The sequence below is a fragment of the Thermobia domestica genome, chromosome 9 (assembly GCF_964235325.1).
Source record: "Thermobia domestica chromosome 9, izTheDome1.hap1.1, whole genome shotgun sequence".
Classification (NCBI taxonomy): Eukaryota; Metazoa; Arthropoda; class Insecta; order Zygentoma; family Lepismatidae; genus Thermobia; species Thermobia domestica.
The window spans coordinates 204,320,919-204,333,261 of NC_137462.1; the positions used below are offsets into that span (position 1 = coordinate 204,320,919).

A 12,343-nucleotide genomic window follows, 5' to 3' on the forward strand; every position below is an offset into this window, starting at 1 on the left:
ATAATGTGTCAATCGAATGAGTGCTACGTTTGATAATGAAACTCCCTTCTGAAACAACTATTTATCGGTGGTTTGAGGAGTGTAAGTTTAGCCGCGACAGCGTCAGTGACAAAGTTCGTGAAGGTCCCGCAGCGACAGCAATAGTGCAAGAGAACAAACATTGTGCGTAAGTCAGTTGCATATGATCGACATGTGAAATTCAGGCACATTTAGGTATTGACGTGAATCAAGTACAAACAATTCTTTATGATCATTTATGTGTGAAAAAGTTGTGCTCTCGTTGGATCTCCCACAATTTTAATTCAAGAGCAAAAAGACGCCCGTATGATTGATGCAAAGTTAAGCTCAAACTGTTCGAAACAGGAGCATCAAATTCCGTGTACATCATTACAGGTGACGAAACGTAGATCTGTTCATATGATCACGAAACTAAACGACAATCATCATATCTAAGTGAACGTAAGCACCCAGTTGTCTGTAAAGAATTTAATTCAGACAAGTAGTTTGCGTTATCAGAAGTTCTACAGGGCTCCAACCTGGGACCTTTACTATTTCTATTATTCATCAACGATCTTCCAGATCATATAGTCAATACTGAAAACTTGTTGTTCGCTGATAATCGTAAAATATACGCCCAGATAAAATCCGTACGTGATTGTCTTGATTCATAACACGACTGAGAGAGTATTGCGAACTAATGTGTAGTCAATAAACTTGGAGTAAACATAAAGAAATGTAACGTATTATCGTTCAGCAGAAACAAAAGTATCCTTAAATATGATTATAAGTTTAGTAATTCTTCTATCAGCAAACCTAATACAGTTAAATATGTAGATATTACATGAAATTAATGTTCAATTATCACATCGAAAATGTTACTCGTGATGCTTTTAAATTATTAGGATTCATAATTAGAAATGGTAAGCACTTCGGCAATATTGCAACACTCTTGAAAATGTATTAGTCATATATACGCACCAAGTTGGAATATGCTGTTGTAATATGGAACATCTCGCAACGAAAGTACCATCAACAAATTGAAAATGTTCAATCAAAATTCCGTAGGTATTTGATATACATAGTAACTGGAATTTATCCCTCACTTGAAAACTGTAGCACAGTGGTAAATAATCGTAATATTTACTCATTAGAACAAAGGGGTAATATCGCCGATCTGGTATTCCTCCAAAAAATAGTTCAAAATGAATTCAATTGCTCAAACTTTATATCAACATTACGCTTCGAAGTTCCTTCAGTTAGAACTAATAGTACAGGTCTCTTCTATTGCAAAAAGGCTAGGACCAACATAATGCTGAAGTCACCAATCTGGAGAATATGTTGTGTCTAGAACAAATTATATCAAAAATATGATAAAATCGATATATGTACAACGTCTTGTAAAGCACTAAAAAACTTGTAAAAATGTGTTGTAATATTTCAACACTAATTGGGTATTTGCCTGTTGTGTTGATAAATAAATAAACCTGCTTTATGGGTGTTCCAAAATGAGTTAAAACCACAAAAGTCGATCTTTCACATAACACAAATGGTTGCTTCGTTCTTCAGAAAATCTGGATTAATCTCTATATTGCCTTGGAGAATCGCAGAACAGTTAATACTGAGTGATATTTGTTGCAGAAGTAGTCAATAGAATTAGATCCAGAACTTCAAACATCGCATCATTTTGCATCATGAAAATGCAAGGTCTCATACAGCAGCTCGAACATGGGAGTTTCTGAATAATGAAAGTGTTTAACTCGTCTCATCTTGCTTATTCAGGAGAGCTAATCCCCAGAGTTTTTTTTTTTTTCTTTCTTTCTTGTTTCCAACTATCAAAAATAAAAGGCGTGGATAGCAATTTCTAAGCTTAAGACAGACAATATAAGCATGCAGAATAAATTTCTGAGATATCTACTGCTGAGTAGCATAGCAGCTTCAACAATTTATTTATTCGAATGAACAAATGTATTGCCGTTAAGGGCGAATACTTCGAAATGCGGGGCGCGGTGGCTGAGTGGTAGAGCGTTCACCTCCGGTGCTTGGGGTCCCTAGTTCGATCCCAGCTCGCGCCGTGTGGACTTTGTGGGGGACATACACCGTGCTCGTGGGTTTTCTCGGGGTTCTCCCGTTCCTTCCCACTTTTTTATTCCACCATTTCACTCATTTGTCATTATCACCGTCTCCTTTAGCCTAACCGACATAACCGTGGGACGTTAAACAAAGATTTCATTTCATTTTACTTCGAAATGTATGAGGAAAAAATGCATTTTGGCTATCATCTTTCTGTCAGTTTCCCGAAACTTTCAGTGCAGCTCTCGTAATTTTGCTCACTACGATCACAGTGCGCCAGGAACCCCGAAAACCTGGACAAAACCCCAAAAAATGAAAGTTCATGTAAGGGTCTATCACATAACACATATTATCCAGGAAGGTCCCAAACGTATACTGCTATGACTGTTACTGACATATGTTCTCTGTTTTGGTCAGGAGTTAAAGCCAAAACGAAATTTTGTAAATGTAATGTATTCGTGTATTTTCTATATTAGAAAAGGCTGAGTTTGCGATATTTTTTGCTGATATTAGCGTCATATCCACGAGTGGGTAACTTTATTGTTTATTTCATCTATGTATATTATAATTCAATGATAGACATTAGTTACGACATTATATGTAATTTATCAACTCTATGGATGCTTATGGAGAAGTAGACTGTAAATCACAAAGAAAATCACATTTTTATGGTTTCGTAGGTTTTTAATCCGGGAAAAGCGGATACAAGACGAGGTTTTCTGCTAATGTAGTACTTGAATTATTTGTTTCTGGAACAGTGAACCAATTTTGTCCGTTTTTGCCCGTTTAGATTGTAAATGAATATGTACTGTGGATGGTGTGTGAAATTTTCTAACTAAAATACACCGTATTAATAGGAAGTTTGTTCTTTTTTCAAAGCAATGCCACATAAAATAACTAAAAGAATGCTATTTGAGTTTCTGAAGAATGCAGAAGGAAACAGAGAAGCAAAAAAGCAGCAGCTCCTGCGCTTCGTGGAAGATTACATATCATGTGGAGAGATGTTATGTAGTGCTGACCAAGAAACAGTAGTCCCATTTTTCTGTTAGATGTTCCAGAAGCTCGACAAAATGTAATCGCAAATACGGTAAAGTAGAGGGAAAGTATGCGAACTGCCCGAGTACTGATATTAATTTGAGTGATAGTGAACCATAGTCATCGACCTCGGCGAAAGTCGGACTCCCAAAGGCAGACTTAGTAGAAAGCAGTGAAAGATCAAAGAACGGAAAAACTGAGGCAAGTCAGTCAGTCGAGCGTGAAACCACTCCTGCTTACGCAGCCGCGATGAAATACAGAGAGCAAAGAGAACTTGAACTTGACAAGTCAAAAGTACTACAAGAAACCGAGTCAAGTCCAACTAGAGAGACCAAGATTAGGAAGTCCTGCACACAATCCGAAAGACATACTGCAACGTCAAACGATTCAGTTAAGGCTCTGGCATTGTTTTGGAAACGAATCTAACTAAACATCAGTATCAGCATCTTAGGAGTGAAGCGAAGAAACTAGGCCATGATATTTATCTTGCTTATAATCACGTACGGTACGCAACACAGCCTCCATTTGACGATGGTAGACTGCAAAGTCTGCTACGCTATTATGCATACAAGTCTGCACAAAACTGTTAGATATGTGGCACAAAACTAAAGATATGAGCAGTTACAAGAAGACCTCCATCAGTAAGCCTGAAAATCCCAAGTCCTTCAGATTTGGTCTTTCTACATTACATGCATGGATTACGTTCGTGAAGTGGCTGCTTCATGTAGCCTGCAGACTAGACAAAGAAATGACAAGTCCGAAGAGAAGACCAGTCAGCCGTGAAGAAAAGGAAGAAAGATATCCAAAGGAAATTGAAAGCCGAGCTAGGTATCATTTTTGGTGACCCAAGGCCGGGCGGCATCGGAGCATAAAATGAAGGCAACATGACTAGTTTTTTTCAGAATGCGGAAACTGTAGCCACGATAACGGGCCTTCACACGAAACTCATAGAGAAGTGCTCTGTGTCGGCATTATCCTCAGGGTTGGACATCGACACAGACAGATTTGAAGAGTGGGCAAATAATACCCAGTAACTGCATATTGTGAATTATTCGTGATTGTACATGCCGGCAGCAGTTAATAAGGTTGTTACTCATGGCTAGGCCATCATCGCCCATTGCTTACTTCCGATAGGACAAATGTATAAAGAGGCCTAGGAGGTCAAAAATAAGCACATTAAGCTGTATCGAGAGCATCACTGATGGAAGTACTCCAGAGAGAAGACAATGTTATGCTCCGTCTCTTAGTGGCATTTGATTCCCTTTTTTCGACCTTTCGCCAGCCCATGTCTCAACAAAACAAGAAAGACACTATGTTGGAACAGACTGTTTTGTGATATAGATCGTATAAAAAGTGGCTGTGATCTTTCGAGACATAATAATGTATGACAAATATGATCTTGTTTGTTCCTGTTTTCACATCCGATTGTTCTGTAATATCTATTACACTTATATACATATCTTTACAATTTGTGTCTGCCATATTGGATGCGCCATTTTGAATTTTCCCCTTTTGGTATGAAATTTGTAGTAAGCGACCTTCTAAATCTATGTTTGCCAAGTTTCATAAAAAGTAAAACACAATTTCTTATTTTGGCCAGGTTTTTGGGGTTCTGGCACACTGCGATGTTTCGTTTCATTTCTACCTTGCTGGAAACACCTTCACGTAGTATATTCAGAATAAGATCCTGTCAATATCTATATTGTACAAAATTTTCCTTGTAAAGTCATTGAAGGTCGTTTCAAGATAAATATTAAAAACTTATGTTCATTTGTTTATAAATATTCCTGACGACAGGCTTAGAAGAGTAAATCGCACGGAAGAGATTAGGCAATGAAAAACAGGGTGGCAAGAATCAGAGGAGAAGAAACTGCAGAGGAGCAGTGACAGCATTAATATAGTTTCACAGTTACACCTTAATTGAAATATATATATCCTACGGGAGTTAGGGAGGTTTAGGCTTTTCACAAAGAATAGTGGCTGCACCGTTTGAAATGGATTCTCGAGTATTTGAGTCAAGCTGGGTTTTCACCATTCCATTTCGATTAAAATACACATTCTAGGCAAATACACCTTTCAAATATTTCCCATAAACCCATTTCCCTCGTGCGAAAAACGGATGCTCAGCTAGTAGCTATATTAAACTGATATTGTCAGAATTGCGCTGAAGATTTTTACAAACAAATAGAAGTTCGCTGCACTACTTTTACTTAACCAGAGTTCACGTTTATATAATCATAACTTTACTTTTTTTCAGGGTCATTGTTTGTTAGAAATGCCATCAGGAACAGGCAAAACAGTCTCTCTGCTATCACTTATTGTTGCGTACATGATAGAGAATCCACTAGATGTATCCAAATTAATATACTGTTCTCGAACAGTGCCTGAAATCGAAAAGGTTATAGAAGAGTTGAAAAAATTAATGGCATATTATGAAAAGGAAACTGGAGAGAAACTTAAGATGATTGGCATGGTTCTTAGCTCCAGGAAGAATATGTGTATACATCCTCAGGTAAGTGCTGAACTATTTTTGCATCCTCTTTGTTGCTTTTGTTCTGTATTTATGTACGTATTTATTTATTTTGTTTATTGGGGCTTTGGTAACCGCGTAATGCGCAAGTGGCTCATGCTACCATGCTGTAACTTTTATGTAATCTGATGGGTGACTCCCTGGGGATAACCCTGCAGTTGTACGTGCAAATCTTAATTATTCATGTTTTTATTGTTGCAATAAATGTTGGCAGTTTAATTATAAAATCCTGGATCGATTGTAACTGTCAAACACTTTAGCAGCACGTAAATTAAAAGAACTTTAGTTGCTCGCAAGGATGCATTGGATGCATATTTCAATAGTTTAAAACTGACGTATAAGCATCCTATTATTTCAACGAACTACCATTGACTTCGTTAGTGTAGATTAAAAATTAAAAAACTTGGTATTATGATACTAAGGAAAAAAGTGTGTGGGCAATCTGCATTTTCTGTATTGCAGTAAACAAACAGAAAACTACATATTGATCCATTCCTGGCAATGATGTTTATTTAAGGACGACCGGCACCTGAAGTTCCAGTTCAAACTTAAAATTTCCCTACACTTTGTACAGTATTCAACATTAGACATAATGAATTCAGTTTCCCCACAACTTATTTATTTCTCTTGAAAATTACTAATCTATGCTTTTTTTTGTACTGCAGCGATTTACCCAACTACAGCAAACAAAAGTGCTGAAGTGTTTGTATGTATTTGGTATCTTCGGGTGTAATTTGGCCAATTGTAACTGCAGAGACTACAGTTCATGCTATTCTGTTTAACTAACACGAAAGTTAGAGCGACCATACGTACTGGTGCCAATGCAAAAACATAGGAAAATCCGTGCAGAACACATGCATCGTTATAAGACTTCCAAGTAAGGGTAGTTTTAATAAAAATGTCAGAATTAGGTGAGGTTGTGATTATCATGTTTCGAAAAAATTAAAAACATTATAATTATTGTAAAATAATATTTGCTGTAAAATATGTGTGGGCTGTGCCCGCTCCTGGCACTAAGCAATAACGATGAAAATAGAAAAGTTTAGAAGAAAATTAAAAGGGCCTGCTTATATGAAAGAGGAAGGAACGACAAGAAGAGACATAAATAAGTAAATCTCTGTTCATAACCTTGATGTAAAGATGCCAAAGAAATGTCATATTCATTTAGAAAAACCTTCAGTCTTTCACCACAAATTAACTACTCTTTTGTCAAATCTTTGAGTAGCAATAGAAAAGGCTAGAATGTGTATTAACGGATAAGATATTGTATGTATATGAGGATTGGAGCTACGGTCTCACCATAAAGAAATGAGAAGGTAAGATGATTCAAACGGGTTGTAATTCCCTTAGATCTCTGTGCATTTTGCAGCTTTCTTATTTCTGTCGAATTGAAACTTTCTTTGTACGTCTGCAAATAATGACTTGTCATCTGAGGCGAATTTGTAGTTATTTTACCGTCGTATGTATTATTCTTAAGTTGTCGCCATGTTCAGTTTTTTTTCTCTCTCTCTCTAATTTACCTGAATAATAAAACACCATGAATAAAATCAAGAATTAGAAAGTGAGCCTGATAGTATTTAGAAAATTAATTAAAAAATTCTCAGTTTGGTTAATGTTTTATCACAGGTTAGCAAGGAACGAGAGGGAAAAATAGTTGATGGTCGATGCCACAGTTTAACTGCATCCTATGTGAGAGAAAGACATCAAAGAAATGACAACATTCCCATCTGCACGTTTTATGAAACATTTGATGCACAAGGGCGTGAAGTCCCTATGCAGCCAGGCATCTATAATTTGGATGATTTAAAAGACTATGGAAGAGAAATGAATTGGTGTCCCTATTTCCTTGCAAGATACACAGTAAGTATAAAAATAGAATAAGTTTTGTTATATTATATCTTTGAATTGTCTAGTTGGTTCTCATTTATAAACCAGCAGCAAAACATCAATTATAGTCTCTTCCAAATTTCTGGGCCAAACTCTTTATTCATAATATGAAACGATATATATGTATATATATATAATAAAATTACCTTGTTAAGATAGTAGGTAGTGCAGCTTTGCTCACGGGATTTGATTGTTTTAATAATTTCTTTATTATTTTTTTATATATAGTATAACGGAAATATACTATAAGTGTGGTCTTAAGACTAATACAAAGTTGAGTATGCAGTTTGGGTAAAAGATAGGTGCTTTTAGGCCCAGACAGTTAAAGGAAAGACTTTTACCCAGATCTAGACAAGTGAACTGGAAGTGTTTAGGAATTTTTAGTGTTTTAGGCAAGCAAAGGGAGGTTGTGTTCCGCAGAGCTTTAAGGCAAGCTATGTGGTTACGATTAGGATTTTTTAGAGCTCCATTCAAGCTATAAAAGTGGTTGTTTTTATAAAGCTTCAGGCAAGCTAGGTAGGCAAAAGACCTTAAAGCTTTAGGCAAGCTAAAGTGCTTGGATTAAATAAAAAAAATTAAAGCCTCAGACAAGCTAAGAGAAAAAAATTAAGTAGATAAAACTAATGTTAATTGAGATATTACATGGTGTTTTATATCCTTTCTAACAGCGGTGATGCTAGTGGTTTTTTTTTTTTTGTTTGTTTTTTTGTCTCATGACCTAATAATGATAGATTTTTATTGTTTTGCTTTTCGTAGTAGTTATAATAAAAAAGCACGTGGTTTTGTTTATAAATAAAAAAAACACGTGTTGATATTTACAAATATAATAAACTACGTGTAAAATATTACAGTACATATTTATAAAGGGTGTTTTTTAGGGCAGAAAACTTTATGTTGCAATAAAACATAGAAAAACGTTTTTAAAAATGAAATAAAATCTTTGAGTTTTACGTCCCACGCTTATGCCGGTTAGGCTAAAGGAGAGACTGTGATGATGAGTAATGAATGAAATGGAGGAATGAAGAAAGTGGGAGGAAACGGGAGAACCCCGAGGAAACCCACGCACACGGTGTTTGTCCACCACAAAGTTCACTTGGCGGGGGCTGGGATCGAACCCGGGGCCCCAAGCACCAGAGGTGAACGCTCTACCACTGAGCCACCGCGACCCAAAAATGTTTTTAATATCATGAAATTGGCTTTATTTGACAGTCATTTTTATGGCATTAATGTTTAAATATGATTTCGGACGTGTTGTCACCGCGGCTAGTGCGTACATGGCGTAATCTGAAGGTCCAATTTTCACTCTTCGCAGTAAATCAGGCTGTATTTCTGCAATAACACGTGAATGTTGGCTTCCAAGTGCTCAATTGTTTCTGGTTTCTCGGCGTAGATAATCGACTTTACATATCCCCAGAGATGGCGTCTATATCGCACAAACCAGGTGGCCAGTTAACAGGTCCATTATGAGCACCGTAAAATGCACTTAATGCCCGACGAGTTTGTCGAATTGAACCATGGTTTTCAAAATAAATTTGCACAATTTGAAAATGTTGCTCTGACATGAGTCTATTCATAATGAATTGCCAAACTAAACTAACCTCGAAACAACTGGGAACTGAAATATCAGCTGTCATAGAAAACAGTGTTGCCAGTTTTAGAGTTCTTCGCCTCTAAAAAAATCCCCCCTAAATATATATATATATATATATATACGTGTGTGGGTATGCAACGCACTCAATTTTGAACTAGGAAGTAACAAATGCGGCTACGTAAATGTCTGTAAAGTAATGCAAAAATAAATAAATAAATAAAATAAAACTTAAATAGCAACATGTAAGATCGGTGGTAGTCATTATATCTACTAATACTTCTCCCATTCTGTATCAGTTTATCATTTCACTCGTAACCTATCATTTATTTCTCATTTGCATTAACTTGTAATGAGAAAGACTGGAACGTTCTTACTAAGATTATATTTTTGTGTTGTTTCTTCTAGTTGCTTCATGCCAATATAGTCGTTTACAGTTATCATTATCTGTTGGATCCAAAAATTGCGGATGTAGTATCGAAGGAACTTTCCAAGTCTTCTGTGGTAATATTTGATGAAGCTCACAATATAGGCAAGTAGATATTTTACTTTTTAGCTGTTCTATCCTGTTAGATATTTATTATAATGTAAACAGCTTGAGCAACAATCTTGTTAGTAGATTGTTCAAAAAATTAAATAACAAATTTTCAAAACAATCTTTAATAGTCTGGAGGAGCAAAAATTGACTGTTTGATATTGTTGACCTTTTAGATGACTGTTTGATATTATTTACTTTTTTCTTATTATTTCTTTCTTAATAGTTAGATTATTTAATGTGGAGAGAAATTTAATGTTAAACAAAGCCTTTACTTATTTTGACTTCTGTAGTAATAATTATTTCAGTGTATAAATATTCGATGCTAATCATTTCTCGGCTTAACATTATTTAAATGCTCTCGAATTATTTAAACGTTAAATATTAGTTACAAGTTACTTAGAATTTTATATTATTGTTTATTCAGGGTATCTAGCAGTCGGGAAAGTCGGGAATTCGTCTTAAATTTTAAAAAATGGTCGGGAAATCGGGAATTTGTCGGGAATTCGCGAAAAAAATCGGGAAATTTGAATTTACATTTTTGACAATTATTGTGCTTATTTGCTTGATGTGAACACTTTATGTCACCGCACTTAGATTTGAAAATTCCAATATAATCATTCACAAAATCGCATTTTGCCATTCTTTTATTAAGAACGCAACTCGTCAGTCATTTGTTTGTAGTATACGTTAGATTGAAAATGGTTGTGTCTATAATGTAGGAGGCAGATAAGTTTGTTTTATTAAACATAATTTCCATTCGTAAAATATAACATCTGTCTATAATAATCTCAGGATTCGAGTGTTTTTGTTTTTTTTAAGAAAAAGAATAAAAATACTTTTGAAAATCTGGCGGATAACTGTTAAAACCTTGCAGCAACTCAACAAGACTTTTGCAATGACATATCATTTCCCAACAAAACCTAAAGAAAGTTCAGTTGTTCCTATAGCAGCATCACACACAGACGTACCTGGCACCAGCACTGATCCTCTTACATGCTCTTCCACTAGTACTTCGACCCTGGACAAATATAAAGTGAAGGATAATGTTACACAGGCAGAGATTTTGTGGTGTATAAACGCGGTGATGAATCACAACTTTTTACGCAGTGCTGAAAATAGTGTTCTTTTTTACTAGGATGTTTCCAGACAGTGCAATTGCTAATGGCATGAAATTGCACAAGGACAAAATGTCATATATCATCGTGTGTGGATTGTGTCCATATTTTCAACATGAACTTAAATCCTTGTTGCAAGAATGCGAACATTATGTCATTGGATTTGATGAAAGTTTAAATCCTGTTGCGCAAAGTACTCAAATGGATGTGAGTGTATACTTCTGGGACGACAGCAACAACAGAGTCAGAACATTGTATTTAAATTCTGTTTTTATGGACTATAGTGCAGCTACAGACGTACTATATGGTTTGCAGAAAGTATTGCAGTTGCTTATGCCATCTAAGCTTCTGCAAATTTCAAGGATGGGCCAAACATAAACTTGGCACTTTTAAGGCTAATTAAAGAGAAACGTTGTGCCACTCTTGTACAGATGCTTCACGACTTCTTGAACTTGGTTCGTGTAGTCTTCACGTTGTTCACGGTGGTTTTAAGACTGACATACAAAAAAACTGGATGGATTTGATTTCTTTTGTTAGAGCCTTGTATAACTTGTTTGAAATGGTACCAGCAGGGCGTGCTCAGTATTCTGAAGTAACAGGTTCGTCATTATTTCCTCTTCCATTTTGCCACATTCGGTGAATAGAAAATGCTAAAGTAGCAAAGGAAGCCAAGAAATATAACCGGATGTGAGAAAGTATATTGAAACCGTTAAAGGAACAGACAAAGAACTCAACTGTAGCAGCTTCAGAATAGTAGCTGAAAGTTTGAACGAAAAGTTGCTCCTTGCAAAATTAGCTTTCTTTCAATTCCTAGCTGAGGACTCTGGTATTTCTTGACCGCATATCAGTCAGACACCTCTATGACTCCATTTGCACATGGCATCCTCACTCAGTTATTAAAATTATTGGTGCCACGCTTCGTTACAAAAGAAACGATGGACAGGGTGAGATTGATGTTATGGAGAAAAATGAAAACATCTATGTTAATTTAGTACGGAAAGGAAATGTACAGAGGTTAGTGAAAAGAAAATACTGTGTTTTTGTAAACAAGTTCGTGAATGCTATCAGCTTTTTGTTTCCAAATTACAGCAGAAGTCTCTGCTAAAGTACTCCCTTACAAAGGCACTGACGTTTTTTAATCCCTTCCTCGTTGCTATTCACAGGAAGAAGCTGTTGAACAAATGAGAGCAACGTTCGAAATTTTGGTGCAGAGTATATTGTCTCAGCATTCGACGCAGAAAAGGCAGACAGAGAATGCAAGGCTCTAGTAGGTCAGATACATGTGCGATAGAAAATGGAGTCTTAAAAAAGAAGTGAACGCTGACTTGATGACTTTTGAATGAGTGTCTTATCACCAAATGATGTATATCTCTGCAAGGTTGTAAAGATGTGCCGAATTCTTTCCCATGGCAATGCAGCCTTAGAAAGGAGTTTTTCCGTAAACAAGAAAATAATATAAAATTTGTCAGAGGATTCTTTAGTGGCGCAGCGTGTAGTGTGTGTGCTGTTAATGTAGCTGGTTCCTACCTATCCCAAACCAGATGATACTATCAATGAGAAATGCATACGTGAGATTCAAG

General features: G+C 36.0%; 1 protein-coding gene across 2 annotated transcripts in view; it reads left to right on the plus strand.

The window, feature by feature from the left end:
• The window catches only part of Xpd (general transcription and DNA repair factor IIH helicase subunit Xpd), a 75,956-nt gene that overhangs the window by 14,234 nt on the left and 49,379 nt on the right, over positions 1-12,343 (plus strand). For both annotated transcript variants that reach the window (XM_081725768.1, XM_081725767.1), the window contains exons 3-5: positions 5,363-5,617; positions 7,262-7,495; positions 9,519-9,642. In XM_081725768.1, coding sequence (XP_081581894.1) covers positions 5,363-5,617; positions 7,262-7,495; positions 9,519-9,642 — 613 coding nt within the window. The remainder of the gene's footprint in view (positions 1-5,362; positions 5,618-7,261; positions 7,496-9,518; positions 9,643-12,343) is intronic.